General features: G+C 39.5%; 5 protein-coding genes across 6 annotated transcripts; 2 read left to right on the top strand and 3 right to left on the bottom strand.

The window, feature by feature from the left end:
- Positions 1-23: 23 nt before the first annotated feature.
- On the top strand, positions 24-8,834 carry LOC106639695 (ankyrin repeat and FYVE domain-containing protein 1). The gene is made up of 14 exons (XM_089596410.1): positions 24-615; positions 700-889; positions 963-1,066; positions 1,146-1,405; positions 1,498-1,647; positions 5,311-5,681; positions 5,773-6,069; positions 6,134-6,628; positions 6,698-7,082; positions 7,151-7,480; positions 7,563-7,760; positions 7,841-8,081; positions 8,161-8,416; positions 8,490-8,834. Exons 1-14 carry the CDS (start codon positions 612-614, stop codon positions 8,617-8,619), a joined length of 3,411 nt encoding a protein of 1,136 aa, XP_089452536.1. The 5' UTR covers positions 24-611; the 3' UTR covers positions 8,620-8,834.
- LOC106639696 (uncharacterized) lies at positions 1,384-4,004 on the bottom strand. The gene is made up of 3 exons (XM_014353448.3): positions 2,907-4,004; positions 2,443-2,631; positions 1,384-2,287 (listed from the first exon to the last, which is right to left on the bottom strand). The coding sequence occupies exons 1-3, from the start codon at positions 2,977-2,979 to the stop codon at positions 2,004-2,006; spliced, it is 546 nt and encodes a 181-aa protein (XP_014208934.2). The 5' UTR covers positions 2,980-4,004; the 3' UTR covers positions 1,384-2,003.
- LOC106639604 (uncharacterized) lies at positions 8,766-10,487 on the bottom strand. Its single transcript, XM_014353301.2, has 3 exons — positions 9,987-10,487; positions 9,246-9,900; positions 8,766-9,167 (listed from the first exon to the last, which is right to left on the bottom strand). The coding sequence occupies exons 1-3, from the start codon at positions 10,082-10,084 to the stop codon at positions 8,838-8,840; spliced, it is 1,083 nt and encodes a 360-aa protein (XP_014208787.2). The 5' UTR covers positions 10,085-10,487; the 3' UTR covers positions 8,766-8,837.
- A 6,087-nt stretch (positions 10,488-16,574) lies between these two features.
- LOC106639666 (retinoblastoma-like protein 1) lies at positions 16,575-23,807 on the top strand. Of its 2 annotated transcripts, XM_014353389.2 has the most exons (11): positions 16,575-16,932; positions 17,281-17,465; positions 17,730-18,261; positions 18,338-18,634; positions 18,995-19,075; positions 19,406-19,506; positions 19,589-19,975; positions 20,062-20,504; positions 20,589-21,149; positions 21,226-21,559; positions 21,635-23,807. In XM_014353389.2, exons 2-11 carry the CDS (start codon positions 17,328-17,330, stop codon positions 21,827-21,829), a joined length of 3,069 nt encoding a protein of 1,022 aa, XP_014208875.2. In that variant the 5' UTR covers positions 16,575-16,932; positions 17,281-17,327; the 3' UTR covers positions 21,830-23,807. The 2 variants fall into 2 exon arrangements, with proteins under 2 accessions (XP_014208875.2, XP_014208877.2); XM_014353391.2 differs by lacking the exon at positions 18,995-19,075.
- A 276-nt stretch (positions 23,808-24,083) lies between these two features.
- Positions 24,084-25,235, bottom strand: UQCR-11 (Ubiquinol-cytochrome c reductase 11 kDa subunit). Its single transcript, XM_014353392.3, has 2 exons — positions 24,692-25,235; positions 24,084-24,472 (listed from the first exon to the last, which is right to left on the bottom strand). Exons 1-2 carry the CDS (start codon positions 24,788-24,790, stop codon positions 24,299-24,301), a joined length of 273 nt encoding a protein of 90 aa, XP_014208878.2. The 5' UTR covers positions 24,791-25,235; the 3' UTR covers positions 24,084-24,298.
- Positions 25,236-25,936: the final 701 nt, after the last annotated feature.

Genomic DNA, 25,936 nt, shown 5'->3' with positions numbered 1-25,936 from the left:
TAAAATCAAGTTAAGCTAGGTGAAGTTATCTTCGTTTTTGGATCGGAACTACTTGGCAAACAAACTAATGTCGCTGTCACTTTGTCCGGGAATTAATCTAAAGTAATGTTAAAAATAAAGTATCGATTAAAAAATTTGTATGAAACGAACTCTGTAACACTATTTTTTATAAACCCTTACTTGTAGTGGCATCAGCAGCGTCTCACGTACAATTTCGCAAGTGGCAGTGAACAGTGTGTGCCGTGTGGGTGTAACGAAACATATTTGCGGTCAGATTATAGATAGGGGCGTTACAATCTATACAGTTGGTTGTAGTACCGTTGCTTCGCCAACCAAACATGTCACTTTTAAAAAGCCGCTTGTTTTATTAATCAAATAACAAATAAATGGTGTTTTTTTATACCTTTAGACTAAGATAGCTCTTCACAGTTGTAGATGATTTTGTGCCAAGAGAGCAGGAATGGCGAGGAACTGATAGTATCTTTGGGAAGAAAAGTGAATTTTGTGTGATAGATGAAAGCTCAGCATTTTTTTTGAGCATTTAATCAATGCCTGGTGACGTTTGCCGTTTGAGATAATAGTGTGTTTGTCAACATCTTGTCCCTTGAACCATGGGTAAGCTTATATACTCCAACGTTGTGCAAAAAAAGGCTTCGCACAAGCATGAAAGTTTCCATCTCGTTTTCACATTTTTTTCAGAAGATTCGGCAGATTCACAAAAGTGGCAGCAGCATTTAGCTCTGCTCAGAGAGCAGTATGTTAATCTTTACAATAATTATACCGAGTTGCAGCAAAAGCATGCACTAGCAATGGCAACCAAAGAAGATCAGGGCTTTATTGGAAGGCTCTTATCTCAGATATCTCAGATGTACGAGGGGCAACGTTACAGGTAGGTCTCAAGTTTTTAATCCAAGCGGAACAATTGAGTATACGTTTGTAACCGTTTTTTTTATATATCGCAGCGATGTGACTGTTGCTCTGCAGGACAGAAACATTCCTGTTCACAAATTTGTACTTGCTGCCAGAAGTGATTCTTGGAGCTCTTTGCCAGAAAAAGCAGTTTTAGGTACGAGTTTTGTATATTATTATTCGCTAATGTGTAAATATCTCATTTAGGATGGTAACTATGTTTCTTGTGATTGCAGACTGGAAAAATCTTGATGGAAATGTGGGCTCCATTCTCTTGAAATGGATATACTCGGATGTCGTGAATCAGGAAGATTTGTCTCTCGAACTAATGAAGGCTGCATCTGGATTTGGACTGATTGAATTAGTTGACAGGTGTGAAAGGTATCTAATTGGAAGTGTCAAATTGCAAGATTGCGTGAGGCTGTACACGGTGGCAGAGGAGCTGGGAGCAAAAAAATTGCGTGATCACTGTAGTTCGTTAATATCATGTCACTGGGTGAGATTTTTAATCGTAAATTTTATTAAATACAAAACTGTCTTAATACAAGAATGAAGAATTTTGCTAAAACAAACGAATTTTCATGCTAGGATGACCTAAGTGGCGAGGACTTTAAAGAAATGCCTGGACCACTGTTGTACCAACTGTTGAAGACTAAAAGTGAATACCCGCTACATTCCGCCGTTCGTCTGCAACGGGAAGACGTCGTATTTTTATATTTGGTTGAACACAACGCAGAGGTAAGTGTTCTCCTATTTTTTTTTATTTTTAACACGACATTCGTAAGAACTCTCTCTCTCTTTCTCTCCAACTTTTCTTTGTACAGAAATCATTAAGTAACAGTTTGCTATATTTAATTATTATCTTACTGCTTTTAAATACGGTAAACATTTAAAAATATGTACATCTATTTTTTTTCTTTTTGTTTCTTTTTTCTCATATCACAAGCGTTTCGTAATATCGTGCGTTCAGAGATCGCGTCTAATCTTTTTCCCCCAAAGGCGTGGAGGCATCGACGAACCACTAGCCTCGTACCACGGAAAAACGGAGAATAAGAAAGATAAACGATCTCAGCTTAAATAATTCAAGGCCATAGTCAGCTCGAACGCAAATGCACAGCGAGGACTAGAAGAAAGGGAAGAACAGCGACGATTCCAAGTGGTCGAGCTACCGGGGGCGACGCGTTGCAGTAGTCCCCGGAACAGTAGCAGTACTCCGAGGGCCCATTCGGCGCGCCCCTGTCTTCTCCCTTGAAACAGCCTTCCGAGTAAATTTCCGTGTTGACGGATTCTTTGGCGTGCCACTGTCTGTCCTTGTAGTTGTAGTCTTGGAAGACGAATTTTTGGGAGGCGCAGTTCCTCTCGGCCGTGGTTACCAGCGCTGAAAAACGAAAAACGACAAATCAAACAAACTGCACTCCATCGCCATAGAATTCAATCGCACAAGTGTACGTAATATGCCCAAAGAAAGTTCGATCGCTCGGTTGAATAATTCATAGTTTGACGGCGATCGGCAACGCGGCGTATCATACTCACTTCCGTTTGGCAGCCGATAATGAATAACTCGCTTCACGCAGAAGGTCGAAGCCGGACAGTCGTGGTAGTACCTCGAGCTGGCGTCGAATTTCGAGCACGGCTGGTCCACGTCCCCGACGTACTGGGGCGGTAGCACCGTGCATCTGTAGCATATCATCGCGCGAGCTGTCGTCGCTAGCAGCGCCAGGCCTGCGTGTTATGATGAAAAAGACTCATCAAATAATACACACGTGTGTGTATACGTAATTATACGGTTCGCGTGAGAGACTCCGCTCGGTCCCGTTGGGACATTTATACCATCGCGGTATACACTCGGGAGATCGGTACAATTTACCGGGAAGCGCGTGTGTAACGAAAACATACTGTACATTATAATTGAAAAGAAAAAAAAAAAACGTATATTTTTCTCTCGGACGCAGAGAGAGAGAGAGAGAGGTAAATGAATATAATGTCCAATGACTCACAGGCGAGTGTTGTTGCTGCATTGTTGCTCGGCCTCCTCCTGTGACTTCCCGATGCAATGCGACAGAGCCTCATTTCGTCCCGAAACGTCCTACCTCGACAACGTTGCACTTGTTCAATTTGAACGAGGCGATGTACATGTACTAACGGGTGTAAAAGTAAGTTGGGAAGGTTTCGATGGAACGCGACACAGAACAGAAGCGAGCTTGTCCCCCGTCGGATGTAAAGTGTCGTGTATTCGCCGCACCACAAGCCCAGAATTATTTATCACCAGCGCGGACGATAAGGAAAACAAAAAACGGCATCGCGCCGCATGAGACACGCGGAAAGACTCATGATTCACTGTGTGTATAATTGTCTCTCGCTTCCGCAGATAACCGATTGAACCCTTGTGTTTTGGACACTCGTGGATTCGACGGGCGCGCGTTTGCTCGTCTTATCGGAGAAGCGCGGCTCGCGCGAAAACGCTCTCAACCGAATCGACTGGCGCTTTGGCGCTCACGAATAAAGTGGATGCACACACGCGTGCGCGGCTCCAATAAATACAAAGACGAGGAGTTCGCATCACCAACGGAACGACGGACAGAAATGATATGGAAAAATAAGGCCTAGCGACTCATCTTTGGACCTTTTTTTTTTATTTTTTTTTTTTTTCGGTGTACCGCGCGCTCGTGTATACCTGTAGTAATGAACAATTATCGCGATTGGAACACCTGCTTATCCTCGATCGATCGCCGTCGCGGACGAGTATATTATACATACGTGTACTTATACTTACGGCGCGATTGTTAGGCAGAAAAGCTCCCGAGGGCTCGTTTCACGCGGCCGATTTTCATTGTTTTGCAGGCCCCTTCGACTAGTGGTTTTCTCTATATTAATAACGAAGCATCGAACCGCGCTTAGGGAGAAGTGGGAAAAACAAACAAAACAAAAATAATACAAAAGAACGGCCGAGAAAAATTCACTCAAGTAGGGTATTACGGTAGCGTCAGTCGCGTTGGGCCGAGGCCAACTGATTCCGGTGGCGCGCGAGCAAGCGAGACCATCAGCAAATACACTCGAGTCTCTAGTGTACATATACCTATAGGGGTGTAGTACGCACCGACGACTGGACGTCCTCGCCACGTCATGCGCGCCTGCCTCGATTTTTCTCTTTTTCCTCATCGCCTTTCTTCTTCTTCTTCTTCTTCTCTGCTGATGATCGTGATGATTATTATATGATATGCTCCCCCCTCCTCCTTTTTTTTCGCCGCCACACTTTTGCACGGATGGAACTTGAATTATTTTCGTAGGCGAGCTACTTATTTTCTTGAAAAAAAAAAAACAAAAAAAAAAAAAAAACTGTGCACTGATTTTACGTGGTCCCGTAAAAGATTGGAGCTTTTGTTTTCTTTGGGGTGAACGAGAAAAATCGCGATTACCCTACGGAAACGGCCGCATTTGACTCACTGGTTTCGGATCGCTTTGTGATGGGAGTTTCACAATGTATCATGATGATTCAGAGCTGGATTTTTTTTTTTTATCGCAAATTTTTGATAAATCATGATGTACTCGTGGCTTTTTCGTCGAAAATTTATGCCTGCCAGTACGGCAAGTTGCGAGCTTATGCAGTACACGCCTTTCAAATTTAATTGACCTTTCATTTTATTTCCAAGTGTGTTTGAAAATCTCCGTAAAATTGTATACAACCGTTAGCAGAAGCAGTCATTACTTGACATTTTCCCGATTGTTACATCGTTATTTTAGGGTGATTTCGATTTTACATTATTAGTCGAAAAAATGAAAAAAAAAAAGGGCACATTTTCGTGGAATACCTGGGGTATATTTAATACGTACCATTTAATACGCATAATACACGTTTATAAGTACCTATACATCCATGTATGCGTGCACGCGCGCGCTTCTCTCCCTATGCGCTGAATGAATTAAACGCGTATATAGATACACACATACGCACAATTTAGATTAATGTATACATTATAAATATATACGAGCACATTGTCGAGGAAATGAGAAGAACAGCTGAGAAAGATTAAGACGGATGTATTTGAGATCTAATTATACGTACAATTTTCGGTTTGAATTTTATCCTAATAGACAGTGTCCTTTTCTTAAAAATACGAGGATTTTTTTTTTTCCCGTATCTTTTACCTTGGGTTATTTTTTCCCGCTCTGGCATCAACACTTGTATATCGAGTTGTCGGGACTTATCTGTGATGTACTCAACAGATAAATCGTCACTTACCCTACAGATTATTGCTTATCCCGATTTTCATAGATAAATCGTTTTAAACCAAAAGGGTAAATGAGATGCTAGCCACTTTCTGTCGCAATTTCGTCGACGACTCCTCCTTCAAAACCCAAACTACCACGACACATACACGAATAATCGTCGTTCACCCGCAGCTCCCGGCAGCCGTGAACAAGCGAGACTCCCGAGGCGAGACGGCCCTGGAGGTGGCCCTGAAGAGCCGTCAACCGTCGCTGGCCCGCACGCTGGTCGAGCACCGCGCCGACCTCTGCGCCCAGGACTCCCGCGGCCACAGCCTCCTGCACTCGGCCATCATCAAGGCCGACTCGTACGCGGCCGAGTTCATCGTCGAGCAGCTCGAGAACAACAACGCCGGGAGCACCAAGGGCCTGGACCGGCCCGACGAATCGGACGGCAGGACTGCCCTCCACCTCCTAGCCGCCCACACCTCCCGGGACATGCTCGCCGTCGCGGCCAGGCTCCTCAAAGCCGGGCTAGACCCGAACGTCCAGAGCCACGATGGCTGGTCTGCTTCATCCATACACACATACAATATATACCTACATAAGTTGCTCGGGCCTTTTGGAAATACAACAATTGTGACGCACGACCCGCAGGAGTCCGCTGCACTGCTGCGTGGCCGAGAGGAACGAGGCCCTGCTGGACTTGCTGCTGGCGAGCACGGAGCTCGAGGTTGAGCTGCGCACCAAGCGAGGCGACACGGCCCTGTGCATGGCCCTCCTGGCCGAGCCGGACGGCTTCGAGGCCGGCGCCGCCAAGCTCCTGGGACGCGGCGCCTCGGCCAACCCCTTCTACCCGGGCGACGAGGCCGACACCCTGCTGCACCGGCTGGCGCGCGACTCCCGCGAGGCCGCCGCCCTCTTTCTCCTCGAGCCCTGCGACCCCCGAGGTTCGTCCACCCGTCGGATCGAGTGGCTATACCAAGTAACTTTGCGCCCGCTTGCCCACAGAGAGCAGCAGCGGCCAGCAGGGCGCCAAGAGAAAGTGGCGCGCCCCGGCTGAGAGCCTCGAGGCGCGCAACCGCGAGGGCTGGACCGTGCTGCACGAGGCGGCGCGCTCGGGCCTCGGGTTGCTCTGTCGCCGGCTCCTGGACCGGTGTCCCAGCCTCCTGGCCAGTCGCACGCTCTCCGGCGACACGGCCCTCCACTTGGCGGTCCAGCACGGCAGACACGAGGCCCTGCGCGCCATACTCGACAATGCCGGTGGTGGCAACAGCCTCGAGGACCGCCGGGAGCTCCTAGCCGCGAAGAACCGGGCCCAGGAGAGTCCCTTGAGCTTGGCCCTGGCAGCGGTGCCGAAGGACAGGGAGATACTGGCTGCGCTGATTGCGGCGGGCGCCGATCTCGAGCAGAGGAACGAGGCCGGCCACACGGCACTGCACCAGGCCATTTTAAAGGAGGACTCGGCCAGCGCGGTCTTTCTGCTCGAGCACGGGGCCGACATGAACGCCAGGTGAGACGCGGCTGCTTATTGTTAATAAAGTATACTTATTGCCATGTACAACAACAACCTCAATTGCAGAACTACCGAAGGAGAGACGGCCCTGCAATTGAGCGTGCACTGCCGGCTGGGCGACGTGGTCGAGGCCCTGTGCCGGCGCGGGGCCGATACCTCGGCCGGTTGTCCGTTGTGGGACGCGCTCGAGTCCGAGCAGGAGGACGTGGCGTCGAGCCTCGTGGCGCACGGTGCCGATCCCGACTGCTGGTCGCCCGGGCCAGACGGCTGCCAGCAGACCCTCCTCCACAGGGCCATTGACGAGAACCGCGAGGACATTGCCCAGTTCTTGATCAGAAGCGGCTGCGATCTCAATTCACCGCGCAGAGCCGGCTCGGATGGTGCCGGTGGCGAGGAGGCGCGCGACGATTGCACGCCCCTCCACCTGTGCTGCCAGTGGGGACTCGAGCAGGTACGCGACACATCTATTGCTACGAATTTTCCCTTGTCGTTGCTTCATCGTATCTCGTTCCGCTTCAGGTTGTACAAACGTTGATAGAACACGGGGCTAACGTCAACGCTAAGGACTCCGAAGGTAAGACGCCCCTGCACGTTGCCATACAGAACCACCACGCTCAGATCATCTCGCTGTTGCTCTGCCATCCCAACATCAATCTGTCCCAGAGGGACAAGAAGGGACAGAGCCCGTTCGCCTCTGCGCTGGCCGTGCGAAACAACAAGGCCGCCCAGGCTATTCTGGACAGGCTGCCCTCGGCCGCGGAACAGTTCGACAACAAGGGCAGGAACTTTTTGCACACTGCCATACAGAAAAACGACATGGAAAGCATACTGTTTTTGCTCTCGATACAGGCGCGTTGAAACGTTACTAATGTCGTCGTTGCTGTGTATTCCGGGAGTGTTTAATTTTGTTTGGCCTTTTTACGATTCGCAGGTGGATGTGAATTCAAGGGTACAGGACGTGATGCAGATACCACCGCTGCACTTGGCAGCGGTCAGTGGTAATGAAATGCTGGTCCGTAGCTTGATACTAGCCGGGGCACGAGTCAACGACACGGACGCCCACAGGAATACGGCTCTGCACGCGGCTGCCAAGGCTGGCCACGCCACCGTTGTTTCGGCACTGCTGCAGGTTTGACTCGTAAAATATTCTGTTCCCCCATACAGTTTAACTGCCTGTATACATGGAGAAATTGAATATTCTCTCGTTAGAACGGCATACACTTTGACGCGGTGAATGCCGATGGAGACAATGTACTACACGTTTCCGTTAGAGAGGGACACGTGCCTGTGGTGCGAACTCTGCTCACCGAGTGCACGCTCGACGCCGAGGCAGTCAATCTCAAGGGCCGCAATCCACTCCACGAGCTTGCGAGGTACGGTCGTGATAACGCGGCTACGATCTGCGAGTTGTTTTTCGAGTGCATGCCTCAGTATCCTCTCAACAATGCAGGTATTGGGTTGATTGTATTAATTTTTGCGTCTCATGTAAATTTATTTCGATCGATTCACAAACTCATTGTTCCGATAAGATCTCGATGGAAACACGCCTCTCTTAATTGCTTACATGAAGGGAAACGGCAATTTATGCCGAACTCTCGTCAAATTCGGCGCATGTCTCGGTTCCATGAACAAAGATGGCATAACGATATTTAATTATCAAGTAGCGACGAAGCAACTGCTTTATAGACTGTTGGAGTCCTTGACTCAAGAAGCACCGTGGGCAGATAAAGATCTGTGCCTAGAGTGCGGTACAAAATTTTCTCTTACCATGCGAAAACATCATTGGTAGGTATATGATAATTCATTTTTATTGTAGAATAATGAGTGTGTTTGTTTTCACGAATCAAAACATTTTCAGTCGCCATTGTGGAAGGATACTGTGCAGCAAATGTTCAGGCCAAGATGTTCCAATATTGAAATTTGGACTGAACAAACCCGTCAGAGTGTGTGGTGTCTGTTTCGACGTTCTTCAAATCGGCGCGGACTAAGAGGCTACATGTCATTCTTCTTGATTATTGAATCATTTGCTGATAATTATGTTATGTAACATTGAAATTTATCAATATATTGTTAAGGTTATTAAAAATGTATAGAAATGTTCCTCTACAATTTTCAAAACATTAATAATCCTAGTTTTATTATACGTATGAATTTTTTAATATATTTACAGTTTAAACAAACTAAAAATTACGTCAACAAACAAGTGTTACTTCTTATTACTCTTACTGCGATAATCATCCTCCCATACGTCGTCGACGTAATAATCACTCGTGTCTTTATTTCCCATTTTTTCGATCCACTCAATTTCTGCTTCCAACTTTGCCTCATAAGGTAAAGCTTTAAGTTTGCGTTTTTCATCTGACAAGCGCTTCTTTATAAACTTTTCGATTTTCAGATCTCCGTTACTGGAGGCTAAAAAGTCGGTTACTTCGTTTGAAGACTCTGTTTTAGGCACTTGGCTGCCTTGTGGAAATTCTGGCAAATTCAATTTTTTTCTTTCTTCAGCAATTTTAATTTTGCCCAGAGAAGTTTTGACCTATTCAACACACAAAATTCCATTACGATTATTCCAATATAAATAATTTAAAATGACGTGAGATACAATAATACCAACCTTTGCCAAAACGTAACTATGATCAAAGCCCATAACGTTCTGTCTCATTTCCGGAACCTGAATCTCGAGAGCATTATCATCTTCTTCCTCTGTCTCTTCATTTTCTTGGGCATCGTCAGTACTATTTTGTTGCTTCATTAATTCTTCAATCTGTTGTTTTACTTTTTCAGACAAGGTAGTTTTGAGGATAGGTGTTCTATCCTCTGGTATAATATGAGCTGTTGGCTCAAAATCTTCCCCGAAATCTACTGTTTTTAATCTATCCTCGACTTCTTTAATTGTGTTGTAAATTTTATTTCTCACAAAATTCACGGGAGGCACTTGACCAATAACTCTCAGCTGGGACAATTCGTGCTGCAAATGACCAGCGGCTACTTTTAGAACTTGATCCGTTGTAACGTTTGCATCATTATTATTCTGAGCAATCCAATATACATTGACCACACTAAAGTCAGGAGCAACATCGACATGAGTTACTTCTATTCCTCTGCCCAACAAAGTTGGAGCAACTTCCCCTGTTGCCATTAAATCGGTTATATGTCTCATCAAAATTTTGTTTAACACTGTTGTTCTTCTGGATTTGTGAGTTTGTGCCTTATTGAAAAGACTTGGAAACGTTTCAACAGAGGGCTTGTACGCTTTATTATTGCGGCTTCTAAAATCAAGTGGTTCTTTACATTCCAAAAAATAATTATCATTTTCAATGTCGAACTCGAATCAATACAATCAACGTAGGCTTACTTTTTTGTTAAATCCGAATTGAAGACTTTGTTAACGATCCTCCCCATCTGTGAGTGCAACCTCACACTGGTGCACAGACACCTGATCTGCCTGTGCATTGTGTCTTATCAAAATTTAAATGACTACAATAGTTCAACTAGATATCCGATGGGAAAGAATAGCTCGCAAATTCCGTCCATGATATTAGAAAATTTTATTTAAGAAATTTAACAGTAACATTTCATTCAACTTTCTCAATTTCTCACCAACTGTTAAACTTACTCTATCACGCACGCAATGCAAAAGCGTAAATAGCTACATACAGCCGTAGCCGTAGCTAATGATATCTTATTTAGTCACCACGTTTACGTATGCTACTAATAAACCACATAATAAAAGATATATTTTCTACAACAATAAGTACCCTACAACCTGCAAGTGTTCTTTTGAAAATAAGAAAACTATAAACATAGCGGGTGTTTTCCGCAATCGTCACCAGCAAGTAATTTAAGGTTGCGCTCTACGCTACCATCAGGTCGGTAAGTCAACTACCTTGAATTAACTGGCGCTCTGTTCCGTAATCTGGCCAGTAAAAACAGCAGACAACAGTCAACAGCGATGAAATCTTCAATTTTTTCTCGACTTTCACGACAGATTACGAAAAATAGCCCCATCAGTTTAATTCAAGGTAGTTGACTAACTGACCTGACAGTAACGTAGAGCGCAAATTTAAATTACTTGGTGTTGACGACGATTGCGGAAAACACCCCAAGCGGCGTTACCACCACACGACCTACGTATAACTTTACAGCCTCGGATTTTATCATTCTGGTAAAGAGAGCACGGTGTAAGATGTACGTAAAGTTATGTGTAGTAATTAAAGAAATTACTACTAAGTAATGCCATATGGACGATTTTATTAAACCATATGAATATCTCTATTTTTAGAGGTCGACTTTTGAGTGAAAAATAGATTGTAAACTTGCCGCAAACAGCACAAACTACGTAAACTTTTTATTATCTATCTGTAAGATTAGTTGCGGCTGGTTTGTAATTACCAAAGTGACTTTGCTGTAAATAGCAACAGTTATTTGGATCAGCGCCATCTAGCGGTCTTTATTTTTTGGCCAAAAGTGGCTCCTAAAACTCTCAATCAGAGCATTCAGGATTAGAGCCGTTTAGCCAATTATAAACCAGCCGCAACTCATGATGAAGCTATGAAATGAAAAAATAACGATACATGTGTTTTTGGCGGCAAGTTAACAATTTATCTTATGCTCAAAAATTTATCTTTAAAAGTATAAATACATAGGAGGTCGATTTTTTGGTAGAAAATAAATTGTTAACTTGCCGCCTAAAACACATGTATGATTATTTTTTTCATTTTATAGCTTCATCATAAGTTGCGGCTGGTTTATTATTGATTAAATGGCTCTAATCCTGAATGCTCTGATTGAGAATTTTAGGAGCCACTTTTGGCCAAAAAATTAAGACCGCTAGATGGCGCTGATCCAAATAATTATTGCTATTTACAGTAAAGTCACTTTATTAGTTATAAACCAGCCGCAAATAATTTTATAAATAGACGATAAATAGTTGACATTTTTTATGCTACTTGTGGCAAGCTTACAATTTATCTATTACCTTAAAACTGACCTCCAGAACCGTAAATATTCTACTTATCTTATATGGCTCATAAAATAGACAATATTTACAAAATTACAATACTCAAGACCTTTTACCATTAACTCACTTTTCGACTGATTAATTTGTGCTTACATGAGTTAATGGTAAAAGGTCTTGAGTATTGTAATTTTGTAAATATTGTCTATTTTATGAGCCATATAAGATAAGTAGAATATTTACGGTTCTGGAGGTCAGTTTTAAGGTAATAGATAAATTGTAAGCTTGCCACAAGTAGCATAAAAAATGTCAACTATTTATCGTCTATTTATAAAATTATTTGCGGCTGGTTTATAACTAATAAAGTGACTTTACTGTAAATAGCAACAGTTATTTGGATCAGCGCCATCTAGCGGTCTTAATTTTTTGGCCAAAAGTGGCTCCTAAAATTCTCAATCAGAGCATTCAGGATTAGAGCCATTTAGTCAATTATAAACCAGCCGCAACTCATGATAAAGCTATAGAATGAAAAAACAACAATAAATGTGTTTTAGGCGGCAAGTTAACAATCTATTTTCTACCAAAAAATCGACCTCCTATGTCTTTGTACTTTTGAAGATAAATTTTTAAGCATAAGATGGATTGTTAACTTGCCGCCAAAAACACATGTATCGTTATTTTTTTATTTTATAGCTTCGTCATGAGTTGCGGCTGGTTTATAATTGACTAAATGGCTCTAATCCTGAATGCTCTGATTGAGAATTTTAGGAGCCACTTTTGGCCAAAAAATAAAGACCGCTAGATGGCGCTGATCCAAAATAATTATTGCTACTCACAGTGAAGTCACTTTATTAGTTATAAACCAGCCGCAACGAATCTATTAGATAGATAATAAAAAGTAAACATTTCTTGTGCTACTTGCGGCAAGTTTACAATATGTCTTTTACCTGTAAATGGACCTTAAAAAGTATAAATATTCCACTTATCTTATACGGCTCATAAAATCTACTATATTTACAAAATTAAAATACTTTAGACCTTTTATCATTAACTCGCGGAAGCACAGCCCTTTAACTTTCTAGTTTAAATAAACAGCTAACTTATATAATATGTACATACCAAGATTTGTGTTACAGAAATCTTGAACAATGATTAAATAGATACGTAATAAGTCCAAAAGAGACAACTAAAGAAAAAAAGTTTAAAAAAGAAGTTCAGTTACACAGGAAGAGTCTCCTAAAAATGGAGCATTGGATCTCACTTAATTTAAATTGCTTTACAATTTATCTTTTACCTAAAAATCGACCTCCAAAACTATCAATATTCTACTTATCTTATATGGCTCATAAAATCGACAATATTTACAAAATTACAATACTCTTGACCTTTTACATTAACTCATGAAAGAATAGCCCCTCAACTTTAGATTTCCAATAAACAGTTAACTTATATAATATGTACATAACAAAATTTGTGTTACAGAAATCGTAAATCACGATCAAACATACACGTAAATTAATCAGTCGAAAAGAGACAACTGAAGAAAAAAGGTCTTAAAAAGAAGCAGCCACACGAAGAGTCTCCTAGGAATGGAGCATCGGATCTCACTAATTGAAAAATACATTTATCACAGAGATGTAAATTTTAAGTGTTATAAGTAAACAAAGAACCCAACCTTCTCTGATCAAGTGAGATCCAAGATCCAATGCTCCATTCTTATATGAGACTTTTCGTGTGACTGTGCTTCTTTTTCAGGCCTTTTTTCTTCGGTTGTCTCTTTTGGACTGATTAATTTGTGCTTACATGAGTTAATGGTAAAAGGTCAAGAGTATTGTAATTTTGTAAATATTGTCGATTTTATGAGCCATATAATACATGTAGTATATTGATGTAGAAACTTGCTGCAAGTAGCACAAAAAATGTCAACTATTTATCGTCTATTCATAAAATTATTTGCGGCTGGTTTATAACTAATAAAGTGACTTTACTGTAAGTAGCGGCAATAATTATTTTGGATCAGCGCCATCTAGCGGTCTTAATTTTTTGAAATTTTGAATTTGGCCAAAAGTGGCTCCTAAAATTCTCAATCAGAGCATTCAGGATTAGATCCATTTAGTCAATTATAAACCATCCGCAACTCATGACGAAGCTATAAAATAAAAAAATAACGATATGTGTGTTTTTGGCGGCAAGTTAACAATTTATCTTATGCTCAAAAATTTATCTTTAAAAGTATAAATACATAGGAGGTCGATTTTTTGGTAAAAAATCGATTGTTAACTTGCCGCCAAAAACACATGTATCGTTATTTTTCCATTCTATGGCTTTATCATGAGTTGCGGCTGGTTTATAATTGACTAAATGGCTCTAATCATGAATGCTCTAATTGAGAATTTTAGGCGCCACTGTTGGCCAAAAAATTAAGACCGCTAGATGGCGCTGATCCAAATAACTATTGCTATTTACAGCAAAGTCACTTTGATAATTACAAACCAGCCGCAACTAATCTTGTAAATAGATAATTAAAAGTTAACATTTTTTGTGCTACTTGCGGCAAGTTTTCAACTTATCTTTTACCTTAAAATCGACCTCCAAAACCATCAATATTCTACATATCTTATTTGGCTCATGAAATCGACAATATTTACAAAATTACAATACTCTTGACCTTTTGGCTCGGCAAGCAACGAAAATTTATTGAAAAAGGCTGAAATAATGTATACTCGCAAGTTTTCCGAATCGTTCTATGAGTTAGCTGAATTCTGCCTCCAGTGTGACCCAAGTGACAGACCCAATATTGCGCGACTGCTGGCACATTCATTTTTTAAACAGTGCAGAAAAAGTGATACTACAATTACTTGATATTTTGAAGCCAATAAAACCGCTACATCAAAGTTTTGTAGAAAATTTCGGTAAGTATGAGGCAATTAAAGTTAGTAATTTGTAATGATAGCTTGATAAATTTTGTTTTATGTTTACAGAAGATCAAGCTGCAGCATTATCCACGGAGTTTGTTAATTTAGAGCTGAAAAGCTGTCAGTGGGACTTTGAAAACACTTGAAAATGTATTATAACATACTTACAGATGGAATATTTTTTTTCCCCAGTGAATGAAATTTTATTGTGATAAGACTTTGGTTTTTGTTTAACTGTGTTTATTATATAATTAAGAAATAATTAAAGTACAACTGTTGCAATACTGACCAAATTTGATAACAAAAGTCTTGTTTTGTACAAAAAGATACATGGTAACAATTTGTAGAGATATTATTATGCTGTACAGAACAACGTGTGGCGTAATTATTTCAACCAAATCTTATGATACGTTTATATTATGTTCTTATTTAATTTAACGTGAGGTCGTGTGACAAACGCTGGCTCTCATCTAGCGATTTGACATCTGGCTCTGGTCTGAAAAAGTACCTTGACTTAATGACAGTTAGCTAACCCAATAGGTTCGTTTAAAACAGCTCGGAGCTCCTCCGAACTATGCCCCAAAACACGCGTTTATCTATAACAGTAAGTAGGGTAGTGGCGGCTGGTTTATAATTGATTAAATGACGCTACTGTAATAAGTTTTTAGTAATAATTTTTTTGATCAGCGCCATCTAGCGTTGCGAATTTCTGAACTAAAAAGTGGCCCTAGAATTCTGAAGGAGAGCTTTAGCGCTTAGAGACACTTAGTCTATTATAAACCAGCCGCAACTCATTTGGTAGCTATAAAATAAAAAAATAATTATACATGTGTTTTTGGCGGCAAGTTAACAATCTATTATCTACCAAAAAATCGACTTCTTATGTCTTTATACTTTTGAAGATAAATTTTTGAGCATAAGATAGATTGTTTACTTGCCGCCAAAAACACATGTATCGTTGTTTTTTTATTTTATAGCTTTATCATAAGTTGCGGCTGGTTTATAACTGACTAAATGGCTCTACGTGCTAAAGTTCTGGTTCAAAAGTTTAGGGCCACTTTTTAATTCAGAAATTCGCAACGCTAGATGGCGCTGATCCAAATAATTATTACTTCTTATATTAGAGCCATTTAATCAATTGTAAACCAGCCGCAACTAATCTTGTAAATAGATAATAAAAAGTTGACGTGTTCTGTGCTGTTTGTGGCGAGTTTACAATCTATTTTTCACCTAGTAGTCGACCCCCAAAAATATAGATATTCATATGGTTTAATAAAATCGACCATATGGAATTACTTAGTAGTAATTACTTTAATTACTACACATATTAACTTTACGTACATCTTACACCGTGCTCTCTTTACCAGAATGATAAAATCAGAGGCTGTAAAGTTACGTTGGTCATGGTGGTAACGCCGCTTGAATTGATCACATAGTGTAAAAAATGATTCGTAAAATAAATTTACTCTTTACTAGCGTTGAAAACAATCCTACATTTAGCATCGGTTACTAAATCTACATGAATCGGGAAGTCGGACTTTTTGCAGCGTCCAGCGTTGTGTTGTAAAATAACAAAAAAATTTTGCTGTGATGGTAAAAAGGAATCGGTGCAGTGCCGATGATTTACCGGATTTGATTTACGCATTATATGACTCGTGATAGTCAATAGAAGACTTACTCACAAATTACTTATTGACATGTTGTTCAAAATTAGAAATTTTAATGGGTGAATCGTATTGCGGTTGCTCAAGTCTATACAAAAAATATATGCTACTTCATATTGATGGGATATGTTGTAACATGATCGCGATCTCCCCGATCTTCTTCAATTTATCCAAAGTTTCGATAACCCACAGTTATTTTGTAATCATGAGAGAACGAAACCAAATCAGTTAATCAGATTTAACCCCACCTCCGCCGATTAAACGAGCGAGTTTGAGTTTGAGTTATGGAAATCGAGTGCGCGCGCCGATGTGAGTGCCAATCGCGGATAAAAACAGTGCCGATTTAACCAATCAGCGCAGAGGCGGGAACGCGCGGCAAGCCGAGAGCGCGCGCATTTTCCTTATTTGGCGGCTGTCGACGAACGGTTTGTCGCCTCCGAAATCCCGATCAGTCTGCAGCGCGGGGGAAAACCTCGCGCGTCTTTCATCCCAAGTAAAAGAAAAACAAAAATACATACACGGATCCTAATAATATTGTGGTGCAACAATTGTCATAATCGCGGGGAATAAGGTGCGTTGTGTGTTGTCGTGTCTTGTGTGTGTTTCTCCAGGGTGCGCACAGATACAGGACGGGGCGTAAGTACAAGGTTGTGTTTTGTGCGGGACGCGCCCCCGCACACTCCGCGGAGCATATTGCATTACATGTGCAGAGGGAAACGAAGAAGAAGAAGCTTACAGAACTCTCGAACTGAAATATAAATAGAGGTAAGTAAGTGCTTTTTGGTATGGCATAATAGAAAAAAAAAAAAAATCAATCCCGCCAAGCTGGCATGTAAAACATGAAGATGGCGACGACTTGGCGGTTTCCCGCGCAAAGTCCTCAGCCTCTGCCTCTGCAGCGCGATAAAATTATTAATTACGTTGTTAAACGCACGATATTGTGTTGGCAGCAGCAGAGCTGAAAGAGAATTTCGTTCCACGTGGAGATAGAGAGTCCAAATTTTTGCGTGCAGTGCTAGCTTACATGTATAATACTCCTTATTGGTACAGTTGCAAGTCTTGCAGTCTAAAGTGAAAGTAAGTAGGGTGTTTTGTGTTCTGTTGATATTGTAGTAAAGCTGGATAATAACAACGAGGACGAGGAAAGCAGCCGTGCCAAAATGGGCAGGTCCGACGACATCGAGGACTCGACGTTCGTTAAGCACCAGGACTTGTGTCAGAAGCTCAACATGGATGCGAGCGCGGCTAACGAAGCCTGGACCTCTTACGAGAACATAAGGCAGCACTATACCCTGGAGGTATGTTTTTTTACTTATATCATTTCTCTCATTGATCTTGTAAGAATCATTACTTCTTCATTTAACTGCAGCTGTCTTAGAATCATGCACTACTATTTTGTTATTGTTTGTTTTTTTTTTTTCCTCTAATCCTCATTCTACTTTGGTGTTTTTTATGTACGCCTTTGTCAGATTTTGCCACTGTGCATTGAATTTTTGTCCGTGTATTTTTTAAATTTATTAAATTTTTGCCTTGCAATAAAACATTAAATTTCGCTTTAAAAGGGTGACCAGCTGCACTGGATTGGGTGTGCTCTTTACGTTGCTTGTCGTAAAGCGACTACACCCACTGTGGGAAAGACTGGGACGAATATTCAAGGAAATTGCGTTTCCTTTACAAGGCTCCTTAGACTCTGTAATTTGCCTTTGATAGAGTTTTTCGACAAAAGCAAAGCATGGGCAGATATGTGCAACATGCCCAAAGACTTTGGAGCAAGAATAGATACTCTTCAGAGTAACTTTGCCGTTTCATCGGTGATATTCCAAAAGTACCAGCCTATTTTCAAGGATATTTTTAAAAATCCAGCTGAGGATTTGGGCAGACCAGTCCGAGTGCGAAGACACAAAGCTGTACCTTGCACTCCTACCAGACTCTTTGAGTTCTGCTGGTCACTTTTTATTTGCATCAAAAGTGGAATTTCAACCATTTCTGATGATCTGGTTAATTCCTATCATTTGTTAATAGTATGCTGTGATTTAATGTATAGCAATGCTCTGCTAAGTAATCGGAAAGATTTGTTAAATCCTGAATTCCCTGGTAAGCAGTGTCAGAAATTTAATATTTAAATTTTATGATTTTTAACCCGAATAATATAACCGTTTTCATTTCTCAGGATTACCAGAGAATTTCAAAGACGATAATTTCACCCCACCGGAAACTGCTAACTGCATTGTAAATTTGCTCTGTGATCGTCACAAGGCTATTGCCGTTGAAGCTATGAGTATCAAAGAATACTCTTTAAAACGCTATGTAAATAAGTTGTTCAATGAAAAAGTCATCAGAGGGGATCAGTCCACTTTTTCTGGTATCTTAGAGCCTTTAAATTTCGATGGAAATAACAAGGCTGTCAACAAAGCTTACGAGCAGCATGTCCTCAGCCATGGAGACCTAGATGAAAGAATATTTTTAGGTAAGACATTTTTATTTTTTATTGCATTAAAACAAGGTTAATGCTGTATTCACAGTGTAGCAGTTGTAATAATAATTTCAAAAGAACTCGTTGGTTGTACTTGTAGCTTGATTATTTTCGTGATTCCAGGTATTATTTGGTTTACACTTTGTATGTAATTTTGTACTCTTGTGCTTCACGATTTGTGTTATTTTTACTCTGCTCCATTCATTTGTTTTGTTTGTTGTTTTTTTTTTTTTTTATTATTATTTTTTATTACCTAGCTTGATTGTGTTCTTTTTATTCTCTCCTTTTCCATCAATTTTATTTTCCGCTGCTAACCAATGTGTGAACCTGCTTTGCCATCACTTTGAAATTCAGCTGAGTGGAGAAGGATAAGATTAGATGGTATATCACGTGCGCCACTTAATGACGAAGAAATAGCTTGGTGTATAACAAAAGGTGGGTTTGTTTTAAACAAAAAACGTGCACTTCACATCAATAAGCAATTTAATACGTTGGGGTTATTTTTTATCATTTTTATATATTTCTGTAATTATTGCACGTATATTTAACCTTTTATAAAAAAATCGGTTTCAGAATTTTTTTTTACTTTAAAAAAATATCCAACTATGAAATAATGAAACTTGATTGTCATGAAAACCAACTACAAGTATTAAGTAATATTAGTACTGTGATAAAGTTTTAAAATAAATTTTAAATTGAATATTTGCCATCGTTGTAATCGTTCTACAATTTTTTAATGACACATTTTTTAAAAATTTCTTTCAGGACCAGACTCCATTCATAGTATTGGCTCATCGCCTTCTAAAATGCTAAATATTCATGACCTCCAAGAACAGTTTCAATCTAAAAAAGAACAACTAGGAACGGTAAGATTCTTACGAGTGTATGAATGAATGCGTCATGGTATGTTGAAAATTCAGTACTTGGATTATTTTATTTTATTAACAGATGCAACATTTGGCACCTCCCACACCTCTTACTGGCCGTAAATACTTGAAAACGAAGGATGTGTCAAATGCTGCTCCTACATCGAATCCAGCGCAAAGCGTCATTCGTTTGCAATCGCTTCTAGTTGGCTGTCAAGCGGCACCATCTGATGCCCTTCTTGAAATATTTAACAACAGCTCGTCGGATACTCAAGCTTTCGTAGAGAGTAAAGTTAAAGAATTGGGAAAATTATTTTGTAATGCATATTCGCCGAAAGTTGCCGATCAACTAGACAACTCTATAGACTTTGGCAAGAAGCGTTTACAGTCGTCACAAACACTATTTTATAAAGTTTTGGAAATGGTTTTGAATGACGAAAAGGCAAAAAAACCAAATTTCGATGTAGCGGTAAGTCAAATCATGTGACCAATTACCTTTGTTTTAGATTTGCTTATTGTTGAACTTGAAATAAACTTTCCATTTATTGATTACAGACTCTCTTAAAAAACGAAGTTTTTCTCAAGTGCATGTTTGCATGCTGCTGCGAAATCATCGTTTACTCGTATCAAAACAAGGACAGGACGTTTCCTTGGATTTTGGGAGCACTCAATTTGGAAGCCTACTGTTTTTACAAAGTCATTGAGGTTATTGTCAAGGTAGCTGTAGATCAGCTGACGCGAGACATGGTCAAGCACTTGAATCGCATCGAGGAAATGATTCTGGAATCTTTAGCCTGGAAATCAGGTGGACCTCTGTGGCAAGCACTTGAGAGTTGTGAAGGTGGTGTGCCATCCTTCGAGGATGTCGCACTGCCAGGTACGTTTGACCTGGTGGATCCTAATACCCCAGGTCAGCCGGTTCTAAGAAGAATTGCTCTCGATCGAGGAGCACATCACAGTGATGTTACTCAAAGTCCCATATCCTCGGCTTCCGAAAGGTTCGTTTTAATCAATATAGAAAGGCATTATTGCGGTCCTGTGACATTTTTAATTTAATGTACTAATTTTTGTTATTTCCTTAGATTCCAATCACCAGTGCCAGTAGCGGGTCTCGTTAAAAAACGTCTTTTCGCAGACCCAAAGCCCACGACGCAGAGTGTATTGAAAGCTGGTGGCAATCCAAGCCTGATATCAAGATTAAACCTCAATTCTGAGCAGAAAAACAGTGGTGGTCCAGTTTCGAGTACTCCAATAGCCACGATAAACCGCGATCAGAGTAAACCCCGTAGGACAGGCTCGCTCGCGCTTTTCTTCCGTAAATTTTATAATCTCACCATCACGCGCATGCAGACCATCTGCAATGCCTTAAATATCACAGAGACTGATCTTAAGAAGAAAATTTGGACAATTTTTGAGTACTCGATCATGGAGAGAACCCACCTTATGAAGGACCGTCATCTGGATCAAATACTCATGTCCGCCGTTTACGTAATTTGCAAACTTGGCAAGATCGAGAAGAATACCTTCACAGAAATTATGCGCTGTTACAGAATGCAGCCCCAGGCTGAGTCGCATATATATCGCTCGGTTCTTATTTCTAGAGTATCAAATAACGCAGAAGCGATGGCGGAAAATGTTACCAGGTAAGAGTGACTGCACAGTATTCTCTCATAAAACTTGAGAATAATTATTCAACGTTAAATATTTTCGTGGCGATAGAAATAACGCATTGAGCAACTTGACGCCACCTTCTCCATCCGAAATGGCAGCGACCTCCCGTATCTACGGGTCCGACGAACGTGGTGATCTGATCAAATTCTACAACACTATCTATGTACCAGAAGTAAAAGACTTTGCCAAAAAATTAGGTTTGGCTGAGGGTAATATTTCAAATCTTACTCTAAGTCCACTTCCAAAGGGTCGTACAATCATCAACAATTCACCTGTTCGTCGAGTTACGGAAAGTGTGATGACGCGTGTATTGGATCCTAAAGAAATTATGGCCTCGCCTGCACCCCAACTGCAATATTGTTTCAGTCGTAGCCCTGCCAAGGTAATTTGAAATTTTCACGTACAACGTGTAAAAAATTGCATTTAATTCAATAATAAATAAATAATTTTTTTTTAGGACTTGGAGTCAATCAACAAAATGGTAACATCAGTTGATGCGAGAAAATGTGTTGGTAAGCGCTTGCTCTCTGATGATTCGTCAACCCTACAAGTGGAAGACGAACCGAATTCGAAAAAAATAGTAACCTCTCAAACTTTGATTTCCAAAAAATTGGAAAATGTTCTAGGGGATCGTCGTACGCAAAATCAGTAAATGGCATAATACCATGATGCTATGTATGCCAGAATTTTGCGTTATTTATTCGAAATTTATAATGGAGAACAAATAACGTTTGTATTTTCATACCATAGCTTTAAAGTCGTGCGTTTCAGCAGACCTTGATACGCAATCGATACCTATCTGCTTTGGCGATGACATATAAAAATTAAAATTTAGTACCAAATTAGTGTAAAAAAAAAAAAAAAAAAGAAAAAAAGTTTCAAACGATCTCTTTCGCTGGATGATTTTATGATTACACATTGTTGTGCATCAACAGTTGAGAAATCTTAAATTTCGTGGATTAAGTGTGTATCAAAAAAGGTAATCAATGATTGTCATAATGTGATTTATCTTTAAAGAAATTTTCTGAAGAAACAATTAGGGTTAAAATTTTTTTTAATTATTAAGGCGAATCTCGCGCTCTCGTGACTGATTGAAAAAGCATAGGGCGGGCATTTCTCAATCGACTCGTGATATTAGACAGAAATGTCATTGGCACATAAGAGACTTTTCATGCAAAATTAAATTGGCCAAGCTTAGTTATTAAAGGGTATAGTAAGCACAATCACGTATCTTGAACATTAGTGAGATCAGGTTTATTGTTAGTTGGGGTGTCTTAAGCAGCTATCACCTGACATTATTTCACTAAATAGTTTGTTTATAAGAAGTATATAAACATTTTTGATGAGAATTTCTCTATCGGTATCTATTAGTCATTAGTGTTCCTTAAGATTTGACTAGTAAGCAGTTTATGTAAGCTTGATGTTATGTTCTAACTTAGAACCTTTGAATATCCGATGCAAATTTTAATTTTAACTAATTTTTACAGCTTTAGACGTAAGTCTATTGTCTTTTCACTAGAGTATTAAATTATTTTATGGCGACAGTTAACCTTGTAATTGCAATTCATGCAGTTTTTAAAAATGTTATTCATTCATAATTTTAATAAACCCTTACAATGTAGTTTTTTTAAATCCAGTAGTTCCTACAAGAAGAAATAAAAATATAAATTAATATTTTGACTGATGTAAAAACTGTAGGAAAACGAAAACTTAACTGTTGATTGCTTTTTTAAAAATAAATTATTGGAGCTTATAAATGTTGGTTTACATTCTCTTACAGCTATTTTTATCTATAGTTTATTCAATATTGAATTGCATTTTTCAATATTACAAACCATCAACGTGTATGTATGAATGTTAAACTTGTTGCTTTTAAAGTCAGAGTATCAAATGAAATTGACGAAAAAATTGGATATTTATTGTTTGAAAAACTTATCAAAACTTGGCTTGGTTCTCGAAAATTTTAACGTTTAAGTTATGTTTAAAAAATTATTCGTGATTTAAAAGAATGACAGAGAGAATGTGCCAAAGTGATTGACTTATTTCAATTTTTTTTTCTTCAATTAGTCTTTACTGTTTCAGGTAATTAGTCATTATTTAAAGTTAGCAAGCATATGAACTTTAATTTTGCATCTAATAACAAGCATATTAATTTATATTAAGACACTTGTAGAATTTGGATTGATTTTGCATATAGGGTAATTTTTTATAGTATCTAAGAAAACCGATTTGTTATTATATTTCTTATAAAATATTCAAACAGTAAAACCAGATATATGATTTATACTCTTGGACCAGTTGGAATATGAAAATCTTTATAGTTCTTCTTTCTGTTGAATTTTGTGCAGCGCTCATAGGGTTATTGTGTTGAAATCTTTTACATGAAAATACCATATTGTGAAAATATAAAAGGACTTGTAATAAGTTGTGAAATTACATTTGATTTCTAAGTCCAAGATGCTTCACGTATAGTCAAACATTTTTCTGTGTGCAGGTGTATGTAATTGTTATATTTTGTAAGTTTGTGCACAGTAAATTTATTACTGACAAATCTTGTATCCAAATATATTTTGGTCTGTATATATTATATACATTGATATATTATTCGTAAATAAAATGTTATTAATTAATATGCAACGTGTCCTTGCTCGAGTATTGATTTTTTCTCACTCCAAGAAAATTGAAAAAATTCCTTTCTTATACAGGTAAAAACTAAAATTTGTTTAAGTGTAAAAAATAAAAGTAAAGTGGTAACATATTATTTTTAATTTAACTACAGTGGACATTAGGATTCAACTTGTTTGAAAGAATATATGAAACTCGGGTAGTAAGTATTTGAAAGAAATAAACCAGAGTCAGTAATCAAAACTATGCTACAAATAATTTAAATGTAAATTTTACTAGAATTTCAACAAATGCCTATTATTTATTACTTGATCGCGTATATAACCATTGAATGGACATGATTATGTTACTGTTGTCACTCAACACTGCCATCAAATCTATTTACAAGTAAGTAAGAGGACAGTGAAAAAGAGAACCAATTAACAAAACAATGACAATAAGAAAGCTCTAATTGTGGCAATAATATCATTATCGTTTGTTCGTCGAACGGGCCAGGTTATTTGAGGTGGTGGAAGAGGGTCTTGGCGGCACAGTGATCAATGCAGCTCATGAAGTCGATAACCTCTTCGACGCAGGTCTCGGCTGTCTGGCTTCTGGAATTGACGCGGTCGCTGCAGGTATCGAGTACCTCCTTGAATTTAGAGCATTCCTTGGTGCCCGAGCATTTTTCCTATAATCAAAACGGCCTTACGTTGACTAGCGGTCATGCAAAAATTGAGTCACTTAGTGGCACTTCTCTGGGCGTGCACGGAAACGCAAGATTACAAGTCGCGGTAAAAAAAATGCCACAATGGACGAGCGAAAAATGCAATCTTCAAGAAAAACAGAGATAGAACGGAGACATTTGTTTAAAAAAGCGTTACGTAATGGCATTATAATAAACACTTACTCGAAGCACCGTCTGCGGGTCGACGATTTCTGCCTCCTCGTCCTCAGCCTTGACGATCGGTGTGAACCGCTCGGCGAACGATCTAAAGAACGAGGACATCTTCACGACACTTGTTAAAGTTCGACTTTGAAATAATCACCAACTAATTTGTTTAAAACGCCCGGTAACTCTTTTGGGGTAAGTTTTATTCTTTCGTCTTGAAAGCTTATTTTTCTCTGTGCATATATATATAGAACTCTCTCCTCCCCACACAACAGCTGATAGCAGACGAGAAATTGTAGCAGCAGCGGAGCATGTTTTTTCTCTCTCTGTCTCTCACGCACAGCGAATGGCGAATTTATCGCTGTGATCAAATCGGGAGTCGGGACATACGAAACTACACTTTATCACCAGTTTGAAACAAATATGCTTTTATCTTGTGGTTAACAAAATCATCTGTATCTATTTTTCTTTGTGCACATTGCGCACATTTAATTCAACATTTATGTGGGTGCTAAACTGTTTTAGCAATAAATTAGTCTCAATCAAACTTTCGTTAGTTGTAAGTTATAAAGTGCTATCAACTTAAAACTAACATCCTTGGAAAATATATTCTGTTTCCGAGCCGTGGCTTTACGTAAACATTCAACTTCAAATTTACGTGCGTGATATATGACTCAATATTTTCACCGATACTTCGAAGAGTTCAAAGTTTGTTAAATTCAAGTCACGTGGATCCGCGCCATCTAGCGAGTGTGTTTTTTTCGCGTTCGCGTATATGCGTCGATAGATAAATATCAAATCAAATTTTTAAACACAAATCAAAAATAAAAATTTGGTTTTGATTGAACTACGGTTTTGAGATTGTGATTTGTGATTTTGCTTAAAAAGTCGAGTGAATAAATACCGCTAGAACGCGCTGATTCGCAGCCAGATATGAAAAAATTGAAAAAAAAATTCGAAGCCATCGGAGCAAACAAAATATTTTATTTCTCGATTTCCGTCTCTCTTTCTCCACCGGATTCTCGGAGAGGAAGACGGAGAGAAAAAAGTGTCGCGTCGACAACGACACGACGCTCTTGCTTGCTTCCTTCTCCCCACCTCTACCCGTTCTCCCTGCACATATCATCATCTTTTTTACTGCTTTTATTATTTGTGAGTATAGGAACATACATGCACTTAATTACTAAAATCGCTCACAGCTCACTCATGCGTATTTTTTTATGTTTTGGAGTGTAAAAAAGAGTACTTATACCTACGATAGAC

Source organism: Copidosoma floridanum, unplaced genomic scaffold (genome assembly GCF_036245765.1).
Source record: "Copidosoma floridanum isolate Cflo_tuat_1 unplaced genomic scaffold, Cflo_Japanese_pri ptg000030l, whole genome shotgun sequence".
NCBI classification, from domain to species: domain Eukaryota; kingdom Metazoa; phylum Arthropoda; class Insecta; order Hymenoptera; family Encyrtidae; genus Copidosoma; species Copidosoma floridanum.
The sequence above is the reverse complement of the archived record's forward strand: the minus strand, read 5'-3'. Positions and strand labels throughout refer to the sequence as shown.